Raw genomic sequence first — 17,732 nt, 5'->3', positions numbered from 1 at the left:
CGCTCGCTCGGCAACCGCGGATGGGCTGCCGTCGCTGCGGGATCGGGCCGCTCCTCGCCCGTGGCGGCAGCAGCCGACGCATGGGGAGGGCCCACCGCGGCCAACGCCGGTGCGGCTGGCCCGACGGCCGCGCGGGTGATCCCGAACCCGAACGCGCCACAGAGGTCAACGGGCGCTCCGCAGCCGCCGCAGCAGCCAATGTCGCAGCCCGCATCGGCTGCACAGTCGCCCAAGATGCCAGAATCTGCCATCCCCGAGAGCTGGGAAGACGACGACGACGAGTAAAGACGGTAGAGGCGCGGACCATTCCACGAGCATCGCATGCCCCGACGACAATTCTTCGGCTTGCCCCATCTGTAGCCGTAGCCGAACCACAGAGTTGTCCTTCGAGCATCGCTTCTGCATACCCGCAAAGAAGGCCGTTCGTTGACGCACTCTTTGAGCCAGGGGTGGTATGATTCTCGAGCGGCTGAGGTCGGACTACAGCCTTTCTGGAGCCCCTGGAACGCGCCATGGGACCGGGGGAGGGTTCGGCAGAGCGCCGAGCGGGCTCGGGCGGTAGCGGGCGCGAAAAATGCAGCGGGGCGAAATTGCCTCGCCTCAGACCTCGCTCTCGGTGTCCCTGGCACGTTGGGTGGGCGCGACTTCAGTCGACCTCTATCGTAGCCAGGTCCAGACCGCGGCTGAAGGTGATGAGCGCAACGACGTCGTGGTGCACGATACGATACGTTACCGGTACCACAATTGTCGACATTCCGGGGGGGTTCACTCATCGCTGATGGGGATGACGAGGTCGCCGTTCGTTTGGCACGTTCGGTGGGCAGAGCCCGCTGGAGGGGGCGTGCGTGGGCGGAGTACGTGAAGAGGCAGGCAGGTTCGGTCGGGAACGTGGCCATGGAAGCTGGCGCGACGGCGACAGAAGCCAGGCCAAGCCAGGCCAGGCCAGGCCAGGCCAGGGAGGCTTCCTAGCCCCTCCAGGCCGGCTAGGCGGGGAGCTTTGGGAGGAAATGGCCCGCGGCAGATGTGGAAATTTTTTGGCAAAAAGGGTCTGGTCGGGCTGTCAGCCTATGCGCGCGTGCGTGCGTGCGTGCGTAGGTGGCCGTCCATATCTGGGCCGCCACGGCGCCGCCTCCTCGCCGAGCCTGGCTATACCTGCCCCAGCCTGTATGGCTGGCCTGGCCACCCCTCGTCGCTCTGGCCACTTGGTTGAGCCGTGCCAAAGTAGGCGGGGGCTCAAGCCTCCTAGCCTCCTCCTCCTCCTCGAGCTCTGATCGGATCCTCAGCATCCCACCACCACCACCACCGACGACCGCCACCGCTCACCATCGCAGCTCCCCACACCACAGCTCGCTTGCAAGATGCCGCCGCCCTCGCCCTCGTCCTCGTCCTCGTCCTTGTCCTCGCCGCTCCTGGTCCGCCTGCTCGACGGCGCGCAGCACATGACGCTCAACGTGCTGGGCCACATGCTCACCATGTCGTGCCTCGTCCCCGCCCTCGCGCTCGCGCTGCTCCCAGAGCACTGGAAGCAGACCCGCCTCGTCGGCCTCATCTCGCAGCGTACGTCATCGTCGTGGCCGTCGCCCCCGTGCCGCCCTCAGGCTGAGCTGACGACTCTACACGATCCTTTGGGCAAACAGTGCAATGGGACGCGCACGATTGGCTCGAGGAGATGGAGCTACACCGCCTCAGCACCAGGCTCCACGTCGCCGAAGCGGAAACGTGAGTGGTAGCCACAGCGCGCTGCCTAGCCCGCGCCTCCTTATCTCGCGCGAACCCCCCGCCTCCTTATCTCTCCGGCAACACCGCGGGCAGGACGCGCTATGTAGCATGAGACCGGCGCTGACTTTCGCCTTATCTCCCCCCCGTCCGGCTTTCCATCTCCTCGGCCGGCCCTTATCGCACCCCCGCACAACACCAGACCCAGCAAAGGCACCACGCCAACCTCCGTTCCACAAAGCAAGGTCGAGGAACGCACCAGCGCAACTCTCGACCTCGCTGCCCCCGCCACGCTCGTGCCCATGCCCTCGCCCTCGCCCACACCGAGCGAGGACAAGCAGCGTCCGCAGCAGCGCAGACACGGGTTCCCCCTCCTCAACACCAAACACCGTCCCGTTTCGCCCGGTAGCCTCGTCGCGGCCGCCGCCTAGCGCGGACCGTCCAGCCTAGTCTCTTGCGCCACGGCATCGTCGTCGTCCCGATGGCGGGATGATCTGGTCCCCGTGCCCGTGCCACGTTCCCACCCCCGCCGCCTTCCAAGTTGTTCAATCAGCCGAACTCGAGCCTATCGCTTTTGTCCCCGCCTCGACGAGGCCCTCAAGCCTTCACACTCTTGCCGCCTTTGCTGGCCATTAGGCCCTGGCCGGTCGACGCCTCTTTACTCGGCGGCCGCGGTCTTCTCTTCACGCTCCTCCGACGCATCCGCCTCCTGTATTTGTACCGCCTTGGGCCTTCAGTCGACCTCTCGAAGTCACCTCGCAAGCCACCACGCAATCTCTCTCGACCTGCTCTGAAATCGACCGCGGCTTTCATTTTGGTTGTCCCGCAGATGGCCCGGCTGTGGGATACTGGCGGGGTACGATCGACTGCGGCGAGTGTGGCAGCAGGAACCTGGCTTTGGCCGCACGAAACGGGCGGCTCATCGAAAGAGGATCTTGCCCAGGAGGTCGCCACTGAAGAGAGTCTCAAAGTGGCGCGGCTCGACGACGCGGTAGACGTCGTCGATGACCTCGCCCGTCTCGGTGGCTGCGGCCACCCCGCGGCGTCTGAGCTGCACGCGGTGGTAAGCCAGCGGGTCTCTGGTGCGGATCATGTCAAGCTCCCTGCAGAGGTCGCGGTGCTTTTTGCGCACGACGCGGCACGCCAGGGCGAGGTAGCTGCGGCGCCTCTGACGCGCCGTCTCCGAGGGGCAGGTGGCGACGCTCATGGCGAGCGCATCGAGGAGGTGCCCCGCTTTGCTGAAGAAGGTCCGGCTCCGGCTGTCTCGCCCCGCCTCCTTGCGCTCGCAGACGGTGCAGCAAAAGCAGGCGAAGCGGTCCGGCAGGATGCCGAGCAGCGCCTCGAGGTGCCGGCAGTCGTCGAGCAGGTCCACGATCGCTCGCTCGTAGATCGGGAGGAGGAGTCGCCGCGTGGGCTCCAAGATCGCTTCCAGCGGGTAGTTGCGCACCAGCCAGGCGAACGTGGCCGCCACCGCCTGGAGGCCATACCGACTTGAGGAGTGCTCGAGCGTGTTCCTGGGCAGCTTGACCGAGGCCTGCTTCTTGATGCGGTAGAGGAGCTCCACCTTGACCGCCACCATCGCCTCGAGCAGCGCCACGTGCGTCGATGTGGTCGGGCAGCGCTTCCGCACGGACTTCATCTGATGGTTCAGGTAGTGCCACACGCTCTGACTGTGCAGGCGGATGCACTCAAAGTAGCAGCGGTGCTGATTGAAGATGAAGTCGATCTCTTGGCGGTACCTGTCGCTGTCGCCGCTGCGCGCCGCAAAGCCGTAGGGGAAAAGGTCGAAGTTGTTGGAGATGTCGCCAATATCGACAGAGAGCTCGAAGTTGACCAGGGACGCGCGCGCCAGGGGCGGATCGGAAACCTTTGAGCCGAAGAGGCGCAGCCAGTCGTCGCATCGCTCGGCCAGGTCGTCGCGAAAGGTGGCTCTGCAGTCTTCCGACAGCGCCACGTACGCTGCGCACGCTTCCTTGAGCTCGCGAGCGCGGTCGAGCTGTCGTGGCGTGCAGGCGTCCTGCCCTGCAGCCATCGCTACGGAAGCGGAGCCGGCGCCGTCGGTGGCCCTCTCCCTTGCGGATGGGCCGCGGCCATCGTGCTGGCGGGCGTCGTGGATGGCTGTTTTCCCGACGGTGGACCTCTTGCCAGGGCATTTGTAGCAGGTTGCGTAGCCGGCGGACATTGCACACGCGGCGCGGCGCGGAGGTGGCTCCGACAGTGCCGGTCGCGAAGAGTTTGAGCCGGAAGGCGTCTTCCACGTCTCGTAGATGAGTGTGGGCTTCGATGCGGCATCACCTGCGTCAGGGGAAGGGCCTGCCTTGATGCGAGCTGGTGGCGGCGCAGCGTGTGGCGAGGTAGCGCCGTACATCCTCTCAACCTCGATGGCAGTGGTTGGCTGCGCCAGGGCCCTGTAGTCGAACTTGGCAGGTGGCGATGCGGCTGATGTGGGAGCCTTGCTGGAGGTTGAGCAGGTCGATGAGCCCGTAAGGACAGCCCAAGGGCGCGGGCTGGAGAAGGCAGAGCCCATGGTCGGCCTGAGCTACCGGCGGGCCGCCGGTCCAGCCCGAAGGCCAGATCCTGCAGCTCAAGGCCGTCGTGCTCGGTGATGGTGCAGGGCGGAGTCGATAGGGCGTATGCGGCGTCGTCAGGCGAGCCGATAGAAGTAGACAGTGGGCGACGCTTCGAGCTTGGTCGGATTCCAGAGGCTGCTGGGACATGGAAGCAGGGAGGAGAGGCGGAAAGGCCAGCCCCGAAAATTAAAACAGGCCCGCGAGCGGCTGGAGACCGACGCGCACCACGCGCTGCAGCCTGGAAGGCCAGCCTACGCCCCGCTCGTCTGCGGCCAGGCGAGGAGCAAGCTAGGCCTGGCGCTCTGACAGGCCCGAACCCGCCGATTTCAGCGGCTCGGACGGCATCTTGGCTGGGGCTCGCTGCCAGCCCGGGGAGCGCCCGCTCGAGGCGACGACGCACCGACCACCTCTGGAGGACGCAAGAGCGCGTTTGCCTCGCCACGGCCAGAGCGTGGCCAGGACGAAGCCGAGCCTGACCCAGCCTAGCCAAGCCAGCCAGGAAAACGAGGGACGGCGAGCCGGGCAACGACGCCCGTCGCAACGCCGGTGGGCGAGCCTTTGCTTGTGCTCTGCGCGACATCAGTCCGCCACCTGCCTGCCAGTCGACAGCACGCACTGGGCTCCCCGCCGCAGGCAAACGTTCGCCGCTCTTCCGCAGCTGCGCCGCATGTCCTCTCTCGACCGCGCGATGATTGTCTGCGGACGCACAGACTACGAGTCTAAGGCCTCTCCCGACGTGCTCAGGTTGGTGCCGATGACCCGCGACGACCTTCGGGCTCAGCCACGGCCTCGAGCCAGACGAAGCATCCTCACGCTGCTGGGACTCCTGGTGTCTGTATGCGAGTCCATTGCGATGGGCCATCGCGGCAATAAGAGCATGTGAGGGACGTTCATAGAAAGGTTGCGGGCGGCAAGGGGCGGACGGGAACGCGGCGTATAGCGATAGAAGGTGCAGAGGCGGCGAAGAGAAGATCGGAATGGGCCAGCGGCATGTTGCGCACGCGCGATGAGAAGGTGGTCGAGCCTCGGGCTTAGAGCATAAAGGCACCGGCGGCGGCGATCGCAGCACCGGCAACGGCCAGGTTGACGAGCGAGGCGGGGATGTTGGCAGGGGCCGCGTCAATCGTAGCGTCGCCGTTTCGCACTGCGGTGATGGATGCCTCAATGGCCGACAGGAAGCTCTGCACACGGCAATAGATGAGGAAGCCGTGACGGTGTCAGCCTATGCGCGTCTGTCGTCGTCTGACCGCCATCAGAGTTCGGACCGAGGTAGGCAGGATCGAGCCCACTCACCTGCTGCAGCTCCTCGCGGGAGACCGTGAGCGTCGGGTAGTACTTGACGACAGAGCCGGCCAGCTCGTTTGCCACGCTCTCGGGCTCGCGCGCCTCTGGCCCCCGGGTGTAGCCGCCGATCAGGTACGACATGAGCGAGTTGACTGGATGATAGGAGAGAGGCAGAGAGAGAGGAAAGAGGGTGGAGGCATCGGGGCCAACGCCAGCGAAGTGAGAAAGGTCCGTCAGTAGATAGTCCAAAGAGGAGGCGGCAGAGCTGTTGCTGTGTATCCTCGACGTGTATTCCGCGGCGTTCGACTCACGGTCGTAGGGAGGGGTGCTGGTGGAGCTGTAAGGGCAGCCGCCAACCGGGTCGTCGCCGGCGAGGACGGTGCAGACGCCCGAGGCGGAGCCACCGGATCCCCCGCCCGAACCGCCAGCCGAGCTCGACATGGACATCGAGGTGGGCGAAGGGGCGGCCGAGGAGGACGACATGCTCGACGAAGGGGCGGCCGAGCTCGACATGGAGCTGCTGGGAGCAGGGGCGCCCGAGGACGAGCTGTCCTGGGCGAAGGCGGCGCCGGCCAGGAAGGCGACGAGGGCGACGGGAGCAAAGGTGAATTTGACCATGTTGAGCGCGAGTTCGGAGCCAAGGGAGGGAAGAACGATGGTGATTGTAGTGTGAGGGAGAGCAGGAAGGAGGTGGCTGGGTCGAGGAGGACAGGAAAGGAGGCAGCGAACAGCGGATAGGTGGATGATGGAGGTCGTAGACAGAGAGCAGGGCAGAGGGGGCGGGCCGAGGGCAACCCTAGGCCTTGCCTGCCGGAGGTAGCCTGCCTCTAGCGAAGCGCCGGGCCAAGTGCACGACAGGCTAGGGATCGACGGCGTTCCGACCGCGTGTGCGGTCTTGGGTGCAAGACGGAGCCAACGGGCCTGCCGCCTCGAGCATCGCTCGCCCGCTTGCTCGCTCTCTCCATCTCTGAGCCCCTTCTGCGCTCCGCCTGACGAAAGAAGCCTGGCCGCCTCTCCTGCATCCTCGCTCGCCAGCTTGGCCCGCGAGGTGTGACCGCCCGCCCCATCGGCACCGCCTGGCCTGCCAGGCTACGGCTGCCTACAGAGAGGCATCGCGTCGCGAGCACCCTCGACCTGGCCAGACCGGGCCCGTCTCCACATCCTAGGCGCGGATGGAGCATCGTCAGGCTGCTGGTTGAACCGGCCACAACACACCCTCTGCCTGCCACGCCGACAGCAGGCGACGGACGGCGTTGAAGGCAGGCACGACGAAGCAAGCCAAGCTCGCAGCCTCATGACTGACCCTGCCTGCCTGAGCAGGAGAGGGCGGGCCGGTGCAGGGTAAACAACGCATCCGCCTGTCCTCAGCCTGCCCCGCCCCGCCTGGCTCGGATTTGCTATCGGTTGTAGTCGGCCCCAGGTCGCTTTTCGCGTGCCCTCCTGCCTTTTGTTTGCTCGTTTTGAATTGGATGCCGTTGCCGCCAGATAGAAAATGGACGCTGCTGGCCGGGCAGCCAGGCAGGCAGGCATGCGATCCCCGCGCCTCACACCGGCGCCCTGAAGTGCGCGACCGCAGGGTTACACCAACGTGCAGCCGGAATTTGGCGGGGTGCGCAAGCAGGCAGGCGCTAGGCAAGGCCAGGCCAGGCCAGGCAGGGGCCTCAGCGCGGGAACGCAGGCGGCAGCCAGAGGCCTGCGCTACGGCCCCGCGTGCCTGTAGGCTGGCCCTCTCGTGCGTACCCGATCGAAGCAGCGCAGCAGGCAGGCAGGCAGGCCGGCGCCGAGAGGTGGACACAAAGTCACCGAGGCTCTTGGGGCTGTCCGTGCCGCACGACAGATACCGCCTGTTCCAATCTGCTAAGCGCAGCGCTCGCAAGGCCACACAGATGTGGCCATCACAAGCCCAGACCACCGGAGTCAAGGATCGATGTACGCTGCTGTGGGATTGCTGCGCGCACTCGGCGTAGGTGGAAGTAGCCCTGGACTACCCGGCTATACTACAACAGGGAACGGAGAGGGGTAGGTGGGTGTGCGACGAGGACGGATAGCTCTGCAGAAGGATGGGGATGGTCGTGGTGCGGGTCTCAGATTACTGTACGGGTAGGCGGACGAGGAGGGGATGAACCTTGGCGAGCGGGTTGCTGTGTTGTTGCTTTTGAAGATGGATCGAAAAGGGAGTTGAATCGCGGTATCTGAGAAGTCGGTGTGAGGGGGGAGAGACCAGGACGAGCGGCGAGAGCGTTTACCAGCCGCGCTCAGCAAGGCGGCCGCCCTTCATGTCCTTGGTGATGTTGAGGCCGACCATGGCCTCTCCGAGGTTCTCCGAGACGGCGGCAATCTTGGCGGGGTCGTTGTAGTGGGTGACGGCCTCGACAATGGCGCGCGCACGCTCAGCAGGGTTGTTGCCCTTGCTGCGAGAGGCGCAACAGCGTATCGAGGCGGAGCGAAGCGGCGAGCATTCGTGCGCGTCAGTGACCGAGAACGCAGACAAGAGTGAGGCGTACATGGGCAAAGCCGGAGAAGACCAGACACTCACAAAATACCCGATCCAACGAAGACGCCGTCGCTGCCGAGCTGCATCATGAGCGCGGCATCGGCAGGAGTGGCGATACCACCGGCGGCGAAGTTGACGACAGGGAGGCGCTTCATCCTGGCGGTCTCCTTGAGCAGGTGGAAGGGAGCCTGTTGGTGCGCCGCAGGAGTGGGGAAAATGCAGCACGTCAGCACCAGCGCAAATCCGCCAGATTCCCCAGGTCCGTGAAAGTGCCCACCTGGATGTCCTTGGCGTAGGCGTAGAGCTCCTCGTCGCTCATGCTGGCGACCCTCTTGATCTCGCCCTGGATGGTGCGCTGGTGGCGGACGGCCTCGACAACGTTGCCGGTGCCGGCCTCGCCCTTGGTGCGGATCATCGCCGCGCCCTCCGAAATCCTTCGCAGCGCCTCGCCGAGGTTCTTGGCGCCGCAGACGAAGGGCACCTTGAAGTTGTGCTTGTTGATGTGGTGCTGGTCGTCGGCGGGCGTAAGCACCTCGGACTCATCGATGTAGTCCACGCCGATCGACTGGAGAACCTGGGCCTCGACAAAGTGACCGATCCTGACCTTGGCCATGCAGGGGACGGTCGTGGTCTCCTGAATCTCCTGTTGATCGGTGGAGCGGGGCGGACGCAGGATGCAAACGCTCGCAGGTGTCAGAAATGGGAGACTATCGAGTGTCAAGCGCGCCTTCGGAACAGCCAGGCGCACTCACCTTGATCATGGCAGGGTCGGACATGCGGGCGACACCGCCCTCGACGCGGATGTCGGCAGGGATCTTCTCGAGCGCCATGACGGCGCAGGCACCGGCGTCCTCGGCGATGCGGGCCTGCTCAGCGTTGACGACGTCCATGATGACACCGCCCTTGAGCATCTGTGCGAGACCGGACTTGACACCGAAGGTGCCGAGGTTGGCGTCGGTCTTGGTGGCGCCGTTGGCGCGGGCCGGGGCGGCGGCAGCGCCGTTGGTGGCGGCGGGCAGGATGGTGGGGTTCTCGGCGGACATGGTGATGCAAGGTTAGTTCTGGACGAGGTCGGACGAAGAGGAGTGATGGTGATGATGTGGGGGGAACGACAGGCGAACAGCTGTGTCGGGTCGATGGTTAAGTAGCGGCCGTGGCTCAGCCGTGCAGGCTGCTTGGTTGGGCAAGGGATGCTGACTTTCGGGCAGGAGGCAGCCGGAGGTTCTTCTCGGATGGCTCGCCGCCTGTCTCTCCCTTCTGCCTTCTGACTCGCCCGTTGCCCGAAGAAAGCTGCGCTGAAAACCGGTCAGGCAGGCGGGTGGCGGGTGCGGACGAGGCCCAGGCGGACGACGCGCACTGCGGCGCAACAGCCGAGGAAAGCTCAAAACCCAAAAGTTGAGCCTGGGCCAGGCTAGGCTAAGGGGACGTAGCGAGAGAGAGCCACCCGAGGCCAAGTGGGGGCACGAAATCGTCCGAAGCGGGCGCAGCAGCAGCGGCAGCGCCAAGCCCAAGCGGACCGCCAACCACGTACGACCCGGCGTACGAGCCTGGCCAGGCCACGCCCGTGCTCGCTCCAACGCAACTCGTTGGGGAGCCCTGCTCATGACTCGTCCCACGAGCTGGCTGACCCTGCCTGCCCTAGCTGCCGGTATCGTACCTCTGCCTGCGACAACGACGGAGCAAGCAGGCCAGCTGGTAGGAATTAGGGCTCCTCGCCGCCTGAAGCTTAGCTGAGCCGGCGTCGGTGGGGGCTGCTGATGTTGACTCGAAGCGCTTGTTTGCTTTGATTTCTGGACGAGCTCAGAGCGGGCAGTTAGAGATGGAGGGGACCGGGCCTGCTTACGATAACGTGGGCGACTCAGAGGTCGGCCGTTACATGCGACCGAAGGGTTTCCGAAGAAGTTGCCGTGCGTCCTTCCGACCCTAGGGTGGCACGCCATCTATCTCATTCGAGAGGCGTCGACGGCGGCCGGCTTTCCCCTCCTCGCTCTTCCCGGCGCACAATTGGCCTGAAAGAAAGCAAGGTTCATGCGACCATGCAGAAGCTCCTCACCCGCACCGCTCGCGAAGGGCTTTCCGAGCAGCTGGAGGGCGAAGACCGTCCCCCGACCTACGGTACTGTACTTCTCGAGGCCCCGCTGTTGACATATTTCTATCTTTCGTGAAGGTGGACGAGACCCATGCTGGACGACGGCTGGCTCGAGTTCCGGTGGGCGGTAGCATCGTCGTTCGGGGGCGTCCCGGGCGCAGAGGCGTGGCACGGCGTGGCACGGCTCCCTCTCGGCGCTCTGGTGGCAAAGCGAAAAGGAATCGGCTACATCGTGAGCCTCGGGCATCGGCCCCCGATGAAGCTCTTCCTTCCAGGGGCCCTAAGCCTTGTCGGCTCCGATGTCCTTTCGATCAGAGCGCCAGCTGCGCCCGGCTGCTACCGGGTCGGACGGCGGCCCGCTGGCTGGCCTGCTTTGAAATCCGAGACGAGAGCCGGCGTCCGCGCGCTCCCGAATTTCAGCTGGCCACGGGGCTTCTCGTGCGTTTCAGATGGCGGTCCAAGTCCAAATACAAGATGGATGACCAGCCATTACAACACTCGTAGGGGCGAATACAACCTCGACGGGCACGAATTCAAAGGCCCTCCTTGGCTGAGAAATCCGAACTTCCTTCTGGGACCTTGGTGTGGGCCAGCCAGCCCCCCCCCAGCCAGCCAGCCAGCCGGGCGCGCCTGGCCCGCCTTCTCGTCGCCGCCGCCGCCGCCGTCAGCAGCCACCGCAGGAAGAGGCCAGCGTGGGTCATCGATATCGCGCCAACGACCTTGACTCTCACCTTCACCTGCCTCCTCCACCCTCCCTGGTCAATCCCGTCATCCCTATACCACCCACCCTCGACAATCAGCCATGGCCGCTCCCGTCGCCCGCACCGCCTTCCGCAAGGCCATCAACCTTCCGTGGGTGTCACCTATTCCAGCCAGGAGCTGGCCGATTCCTCTGCCAGTTTGGTGGTTGAAGCTTTGTCGGGTGGCACGCACCGCCCTGAACTCTCAGCGCCTCGATACCGAACCCGGCTGAGAGCTGCACGGGAACGCTGCGTCCACCTCGCTGGCCATGTTGGATACCATACTGACGATCGTGCTTTGTCTTGACCCTCCTGGCTCTCCTCGAACTCTCTTCAATTCTCCCTGCTCGCACCCGACGCCCATCTGCGCACGCCTTCGCCCTCGTCCACTTGCGTTCCCGCCATCCTCGCCCTGCTTCTTCCCGACAATCTCCGACACGGCCATTTACGAACCCGGCTTCCTGCCCTCCCTCACGCTCTGGTCAACTGTGCGTACATACCACCACCCAGTCCTACGGCCGCTACTGCCTACAGCGGCACCCCCATCGCCGCCGGCATCAACCACGCCGCCCGCGCCCCTGCCGACCCCCATCATGCTGAGGGCTACGGTTCTTCTCCCCGATCCGATGTCACCCAGGTCCCGCGCTGGTCCTCGCGCCTCTCCACCAGCAATGGCGTTCTGAGCGCCCGATCGGGCATCAACAGTGAGTCTTCAGCGCGTCATCAACTCGGACGGGACAGGTCACAGCGCTTCCAGCAGCGGTCGGTGTCGGCTTGGCTCCGCGCCGAGCGTGAATGTCGCCCAGCCACACCCCGCATGTCGTCCGCGGCAGAAGGCTTCATAGAGGTGGCAACGTACCTGAGAAGCCCCATACGCTCGGGTACAGGCGCACACGACACTGCTTGTGCGATGCTGCTGTGGTCCGTCCGTTCGGCAGAGCACTGGAAGCTGCTATGGCTGCTTGTCGTCGCTGATTCAGTCGCTGACCTGTCTCCGTTGCTCCTCGACTCGCTTCCACTTCCTCGTACACCCCCTGCAGCCCTTCCCAGCGCCGGCTCGCCCCGCTTCTTCTCGTCGACGCCGCGCGAGCTGCAGGCCTCGCCCCGTGAGACGACCTCGGTCCCCGACTTCAGCGGCTACCGTGCCAAGAGCACCGACAAGGCCAAGACCTTCTCGTACTTCATGGTGGGCTCGATGGGCCTCATCGCCGCCTCGGGTGCCAAGTCGCTCGTCTCCGACTTCCTCGCCTCGATGGGCGCCTCGAGCGATGTCCTGGCGCTGGCCAAGGTCGAGGTCGACATGAACAGCATCCCGGAGGGCAAGAACGCCATCATCAAGTGGCGTGGCAAGCCCGTCTTTGTCCGCCACAGGACCAAGGAGGAGATTGACGAGGCCAACGCCGTCGACATCAGCAAGCTGCGCGACCCGCAGAAGGACTCGGACCGCGCCAAGCGCCCCGAGTGGCTCGTCATGCTCGGCGTCTGCACCCACCTGGGTTGCGTGCCGATCGGCGAGGCCGGCGACTACGGCGGATGGTACTGCCCCTGCCACGGTTCCCACTACGACATCAGCGGACGGGCGAGAAAGGGACCTGCGCCTCTCAACCTCGAGGTGCCAGAATACGACTTCAACGACGGCGAGAACAAGCTCATCATCGGTTGAGCGGACCTCTGCTTCCGATGCGGGCTTGCGATCCCGTTGGAGCCCTGCCGCGGACCAGTCCGGCCTCACAGGCAGCAGCACATTAGCTTCCGATCTGGGCCGAGTCTTTTCACAGTAGTCTGTAGCTTGCCGATCCCCGCCTTCATTTGCACGCACACGAGAGGAATCTCAGAGACGATGCCCTTTTGATAGATCGACCCACTCCCGCGCCTCGACCGTTGTGTGACGCAGAGTGTGTGATACGATGCTCGTCGACGTGAGGTTAGCAAGCAGCTGACGGGCGAACGCTGGCAGGCTAGGTCAGACCGTCGAGCTCATCCTCCAAGGGTGGTGTTGGGGACCCTGGGACGCGGGTCTGGGCCAGCCCAGGCGGCGTCGAAACCCGGCCGCCGGGCCCAAGCTTAAGGCAGGACAGAAGACCGAGCCCGAAATTCCAAGCGGGCGGTGGCACGGCCAGGCAGAGAGGGCGCCAGAGGGACCCGACGGCCTTCGCTGCACTTTCCACGCCTTTGCATTTCCTTCCTCACCCACCTCTTGCTCCGAGCCACCACCTCTTTCCGAAAGGGCCTCTTTGGCTGCTGGGAACGACACACCTCTCTGCGCCTCTGGCTGTCCCAGATCGACACAAGAGACCAACTCTTTCGTTGACCACGAGCACGAGCGAGCAGGGAGATAGCATCATGACTCGTGAGTCTCGGCTCCCCCCTCCACACTTCTTCCCACTTCACAACCCGGTCTGCCCCGGGGTCGACCACATGCTGAATCGCTTTGCTGACGAACCTGCTGCCCCTTCTCACAACGTTCGATGCTCGCACGACGCTCGCAGGCGGAAACCAGAGAGAGCTGGCTCGTGCCAAGAACCAGAAGAAGCTGGCCGAGCAGAACAAGGGAAAGACCAAGACGAGCGCCACCTCGCTCGCCGCCAAAAAGGAGGCCGATGCCGAGGCCCTCAGGCAGAAGATTGCTGTGAGTACCGACCATCTTTCACCCTTGCCCTGGTCGAGCGTCTCGACGTCGTCGTGCTGCCCTGACACCCACCCGCCCTCATCGCCCTGTCTTTCCGCTCGTACGCTCCACTAGGCGAAAGCGGCAAAGGCTGCCGAGGCTGGCGGAGGGTCAGGCAAATGAGCACGCGCACCGCACTCTCAAAGTTTGACCGCAGGCGCGGGCACGGGCACGGCCGTAGGCGTCGAGCGGCGCCTCGAGGCTCTCCGCGGCCAACGAGGGTCTCCAGACGATTCGCAGGCATGACGTGGCGGCATGCGAGCAGGGCCAGCCCTCCCGAGCTCAGTTGTGCACTCGGCCTCGACACTTCCCCCAAGCAGGAAGCTCGGCTCACTCGTATCAATCATAGCATCTAGCAAAAGCGCAGACCAGCCGACGAGATGTCGTCCCGGCGCGAGTGGACGCCCATCTCGTTGCGCCATCGGAGGCGATGCAGTTTTTCCATTCCATTGCAGCTTGGCTACGGGTCGCGAGGGCAGCGCCACCCGGGTCGGGGCCGTCATCGCGGTGCACTGCGGGCGGCCGCCGATCATTGCTGTCGGCCCTGCATCTTCATGGCGCTCTTCTTCTGCGCGCGCTTCTTCTCGAGCTCCTTGCGCCTCGCCTGCTCGGCGGGCGTCATGCGGTCGAACTTCTCCTTCTCGGCCTTCCTCTTGGCCTCCTCCTTTGCCTCCCTTTCGGCCTCGCGCTGCTCCTTGGTCGACTCCTCGAGCAGCTCCTTGTCCACCTCGGCGCGCGTCTTGCGGAACTTGGCCATGGCCTCGGTGCGGGGCTTGATGATTCCCTTATCGAGGCCGTCGACGATGTTGACGGCGACGTGCAGCAGCGCCAGCGACGCCTCGCACTGGGCGTCGGACTTGGGCATGCACAGCGTCAACACCAGCCTCGGCTCCCGCTGCTGGACGGCCACGGGGCCAGTGGGCCGCTCGGCGGGCTGGTCGCTGATCACCAAGCTCTCGAGCAGGTCGGCTGCCGACGTCTTTAGGGCGTCGGCCACGCCGATCTTCTGCCTCTGAGCCTGACCACGCGCGTCGGGCTCGCCGAGGTACTGGTCGGTGAGGTCGCTTGACTCGGTGAGAATGGCGAAGCGGTTGGGGATCCCGCGCGAGGTGACGGCCTGGTCGCCGTCGTTGATCTTGGTGAACGAGAGGTCGAAGCGGCCGGAGCGCGTGGCCTGGAGGGCAGTCTTGTCGACAAGGGCGAAGATGCCGTAGACGTTGTCGGCGGTCGTCGGCAGGGCGAAGGTGAGGGTGAGGAGGTCGCGGTGCGAGGGGACGAGGCTGGCGGTGGCGACGTCGAAGACAAAGCTGGTGAAGCGCTCGAGAGGGTCGTGTCGCGGCTTGAGCGTAAAGACGGCGCTAAGGCTTTGGCATCCGCGTCGGCCCGAGGCAAAGATGAGGGCATCGGATCCTCCGTTCCAGATGACCAGCCCGCGGCCCTTTGTGTCGTCCGCGACGCTGGCAAACTCGTTGGAGAGCAAGGGCATGGCCTTCTTGGCCCATCGCTCGGCCATCTGGCGGTTGCGAGCCTTGCCGGCGTAGTGGATCAGCAGAAAGAGGATGCAGACGCCGAGCACGCCGCCCTCGGTCGTGAAGAGCGCCGGCCTGAAGACGAGGCGCGAGGTGATGGGGATCTCGAAGCCGTCGTAGGGCTGCTGCGCCTGGTAGGCCGTCGCGCCCACCGGGCGGTTGGCGTTGGGAGAGCCGAGTCCTCCGGTCAGGAACTTGGGCAGCTCGAAAGCCGCGGCCGTGGCCGGGACGAGGAGAAGCGCGATCCACGCTGCGAAGAGGTAGCCCATCGGGGCCGACTTGGTGACTGCGTGCGCCATGATGGTGAGCTGAGAGCCTGCAAGAAGAGGAGGAGGACGGAGGAGGCGAGATGTCTACAGGGAGAGGGCGGAGGCGAAGGAGGGAGGGTAGACCTGGTCGTCGACTGTCCCCGCGTCGCCCGCCCAGGACCCCCGCGCCAGTTCGCCGCTCGTTTCTTCCCAGCCTCGTGGCTGGCTGGATGCGGACGACTTTGCGGCACTCGGCCTTGGCGCGAGGCCCGCCCGCGGGCAGGCCAGCAGACCTGGGCCGTTGGGCGCAGCGTGATCTGAGCGCGCGCGCCTCCACCCCTCCCTCTCGGCCGGCGACTGGGCAGGCAGGGTTGGTCTCGAGCCCCAACAGCAGCATCCCGTAGTCCTCGACGGTCCTAGGAAGCTGTCCCTTCTTGATGGCGTTTATGGCTGTGAAGGATGGCGGCGACGCCCGGGATGAGAGCTCGAGGCTCCGGGTCTGCAGGTCGCCAGCGGTGCGGCATCGAAAGAAGGCCCCCAGGCGAGCAAGCCCGGGGGCTCATGGGCGAGAAAGGGGGCAGCTAAAATCAGATGAAATCCCTCCGCCTCCAATCGTGACCCGTCGGGCGGGAGACACTTTGTCGTGAAGCAGCTACGCTCGCTCGTCCTTCGCGTCTCTGGGTCTTCGACAGGCAGGAGCGGTGCACAACCGCTTGACCTGGGACGAAGCAGCCATGCTGCGGTGCCATCTGGATGGCCGAGGAGAGGTGGACGGAGAGAGAGCAACACCGCACCGCGCCGGCCCATGCTATTTCACACTTTGGCAGGCGTGGCCCTGGCCTGGCCTGGCCTGGTCCTGCAGGCGAGAGAGGGACGCGTTCCAGCTGCATGGGCCACAGGAAGAGGACGCAGGTCGATCGACATCTCGATCCTCACCACAGCCATCACCCTCTCTATCCGCCTTGACACCAAAGCAGTCTCCGAGCGCAGCCGCAGCCAGCTTCGAGGCCGAGTGCCATTACCCAGCGGCGCCCGCGACAACGGCTCACCTCCGGCATCGACCCGACGTTGGCGCCAGGCAACACCAGCCTCCGAAAACGTAACGACCGCCAACGCAGCCCGGACTGGATCCGGCCTCGCTCACAAGCAGGCGGAAGATCCGATACTGCTGTAGCGACACGCTACCGCAAGCGCACGCACTCCTACACCTCAACTGTCCGCTCTCGACGCGAACTCAATGAGGGCCTAGCCGACCTCTGTGCGCCCCACCATACCATCGCCCGCACCAAACGACGCCGAGGGACAGTACGTCTAGACGGGCGCGGCTTCTCGGAATCTTCTACAGCTGCCCGCCATGCCTTCTCCTGGGACGCCCAATGCGGCGTCGCAGCCGATCCATCTCCACTCTCGATGTGTCATCAACAAGCTGGGCCGTGGCGAGGTCCTCTTCGTCGGCCAGACGTCGTTCGCGCCCGGGGTGTGGGTAGGTGTCCACCTCGACGAGGCCAACGGCAAGAACAATGGCTCCGTACAGGGCAAACGCTACTTTGAGTGCGACGAGGGCTATGGAGTCTTTGTGCGACCCACCCAAGTCCACGCCCTCACCGCCGAGGACGAGATGGAGGATGTGCACGACGACTATCTGGACGACGAGGCCGAACTGCTGGCGGCCGAACGCTCCCGGGCGGCCGCTGCCTCCCAGCGAGCGCCAGTTGCGAGGACCGCGAGCCCGCGCAAGAGCGCGGCAACTCCGGTGTCTGTGAGTGTCGCCGTGGTCCTGCTTGGACCGAGGATGTACCAACCTGGCCAGCGCTGACCGGCTCGTCTGCCTGGCCCCTCTGCTTTCACGACGCAGGCCACATCTCGAGCCTCATCAGTTGCAGCGACAGCCCGGAGTCGCCCGTCGGTCGGGGTGTCGGTGACGCCATCTGCAGCTGCCAGGCCTCGGATGTCTCTTGCCTCGTCAGCGTCGGCAGCACGGAAACCAGTCTCTCCGACGAAACCGGCTGTCGCCGCAGGATCTCGATCCCCCCTCAAGCCTGGCAGCTCCACGCCTTCGACCCGGCCTGGAACGGCGTCTGCGGCCTCGAGCCGCTCGGCCCTGAACAGCTCCGGCGTCAGCCGCACCGCCTCGCCCAACACACCAGTGACTTCGCGCGTCTCTCGGACCAGCACAGCCTCCGCGACGGGCAGGGTCTCGGCCGGTCCGAGCCGGCTAGGCCAGAGAGCCAGCCTCGCACCATCGACGGCCCCCCTGAAAGCTCAGACGCAAACTCCGACGGCGACGAGGTCGGCTGTGAGGCCAACGGCAGCGGCGCAGGCTTCCGCCACGCCGCTATCGCGCGCCTCCGCCGCGTCCATGGCGGGTTCGAGCCCATCGGCGGCTGCCGCTGC

The 17,732-nt window shown here is 65.3% G+C and overlaps 9 protein-coding genes across 9 annotated transcripts in view; 5 read left to right on the top strand and 4 right to left on the bottom strand.

Annotated features, from left to right (window-relative positions):
* The window catches only part of PFL1_04101 (uncharacterized protein), a gene marked incomplete at both ends in the record, with an annotated part of 3,707 nt that extends 3,422 nt beyond the window's left edge, over positions 1–285 (top strand). Inside the window, one exon of the mRNA XM_007881625.1 lies at positions 71–285. Coding sequence (XP_007879816.1) covers positions 71–285 — 215 coding nt within the window. The remainder of the gene's footprint in view (positions 1–70) is intronic.
* Positions 286–1,358: 1,073 nt separating this feature from the next.
* On the top strand, positions 1,359–2,147 carry PFL1_04100 (uncharacterized protein; the record flags this gene model as incomplete). Its single annotated transcript, XM_007881624.1, has 3 exons — positions 1,359–1,557; positions 1,638–1,719; positions 1,919–2,147. 3 exons carry the CDS (start codon positions 1,359–1,361, stop codon positions 2,145–2,147), a joined length of 510 nt encoding a protein of 169 aa, XP_007879815.1.
* A 488-nt stretch (positions 2,148–2,635) lies between these two features.
* Positions 2,636–4,243, bottom strand: PFL1_04099 (uncharacterized protein; the record flags this gene model as incomplete). Its single annotated transcript, XM_007881623.1, has 2 exons — positions 2,636–3,994; positions 4,094–4,243. The coding sequence occupies 2 exons, from the start codon at positions 4,241–4,243 to the stop codon at positions 2,636–2,638; spliced, it is 1,509 nt and encodes a 502-aa protein (XP_007879814.1).
* A 1,074-nt stretch (positions 4,244–5,317) lies between these two features.
* Positions 5,318–6,188, bottom strand: PFL1_04098 (uncharacterized protein; the record flags this gene model as incomplete). The annotated part of the gene is made up of 3 exons (XM_007881622.1): positions 5,318–5,467; positions 5,580–5,722; positions 5,882–6,188. 3 exons carry the CDS (start codon positions 6,186–6,188, stop codon positions 5,318–5,320), a joined length of 600 nt encoding a protein of 199 aa, XP_007879813.1.
* Positions 6,189–7,812: 1,624 nt separating this feature from the next.
* Positions 7,813–9,107, bottom strand: PFL1_04097 (uncharacterized protein; the record flags this gene model as incomplete). Its single annotated transcript, XM_007881621.1, has 4 exons — positions 7,813–7,981; positions 8,107–8,252; positions 8,342–8,707; positions 8,817–9,107. 4 exons carry the CDS (start codon positions 9,105–9,107, stop codon positions 7,813–7,815), a joined length of 972 nt encoding a protein of 323 aa, XP_007879812.1.
* Positions 9,108–10,955: 1,848 nt separating this feature from the next.
* Positions 10,956–12,556, top strand: PFL1_04096 (uncharacterized protein; the record flags this gene model as incomplete). The annotated part of the gene is made up of 3 exons (XM_007881620.1): positions 10,956–11,005; positions 11,404–11,597; positions 11,934–12,556. The coding sequence occupies 3 exons, from the start codon at positions 10,956–10,958 to the stop codon at positions 12,554–12,556; spliced, it is 867 nt and encodes a 288-aa protein (XP_007879811.1).
* Positions 12,557–13,236: 680 nt separating this feature from the next.
* PFL1_04095 (uncharacterized protein) lies at positions 13,237–13,684 on the top strand (the record flags this gene model as incomplete). The annotated part of the gene is made up of 3 exons (XM_007881619.1): positions 13,237–13,243; positions 13,383–13,522; positions 13,637–13,684. 3 exons carry the CDS (start codon positions 13,237–13,239, stop codon positions 13,682–13,684), a joined length of 195 nt encoding a protein of 64 aa, XP_007879810.1.
* Positions 13,685–14,090: 406 nt separating this feature from the next.
* Positions 14,091–15,389, bottom strand: PFL1_04094 (uncharacterized protein; the record flags this gene model as incomplete). The annotated part of the gene is made up of 1 exon (XM_007881618.1): positions 14,091–15,389. One exon carries the CDS (start codon positions 15,387–15,389, stop codon positions 14,091–14,093), a length of 1,299 nt encoding a protein of 432 aa, XP_007879809.1.
* Positions 15,390–16,692: 1,303 nt separating this feature from the next.
* The window catches only part of PFL1_04093 (uncharacterized protein), a gene marked incomplete at both ends in the record, with an annotated part of 5,229 nt that continues 4,189 nt past the window's right edge, over positions 16,693–17,732 (top strand). Inside the window, 2 exons of the mRNA XM_007881617.1 lie at positions 16,693–17,097; positions 17,385–17,704. Coding sequence (XP_007879808.1) covers positions 16,693–17,097; positions 17,385–17,704 — 725 coding nt within the window. The remainder of the gene's footprint in view (positions 17,098–17,384; positions 17,705–17,732) is intronic.

This window comes from Pseudozyma flocculosa (genome assembly GCF_000417875.1).
Source record: "Pseudozyma flocculosa PF-1 unplaced genomic scaffold scaffold00013, whole genome shotgun sequence".
Classification (NCBI taxonomy): Eukaryota; Fungi; Basidiomycota; class Ustilaginomycetes; order Ustilaginales; family Ustilaginaceae; genus Pseudozyma; species Pseudozyma flocculosa.
Note: the sequence above shows the minus strand (reverse complement) of the source record. Positions and strands in the feature narration are given on the sequence as shown.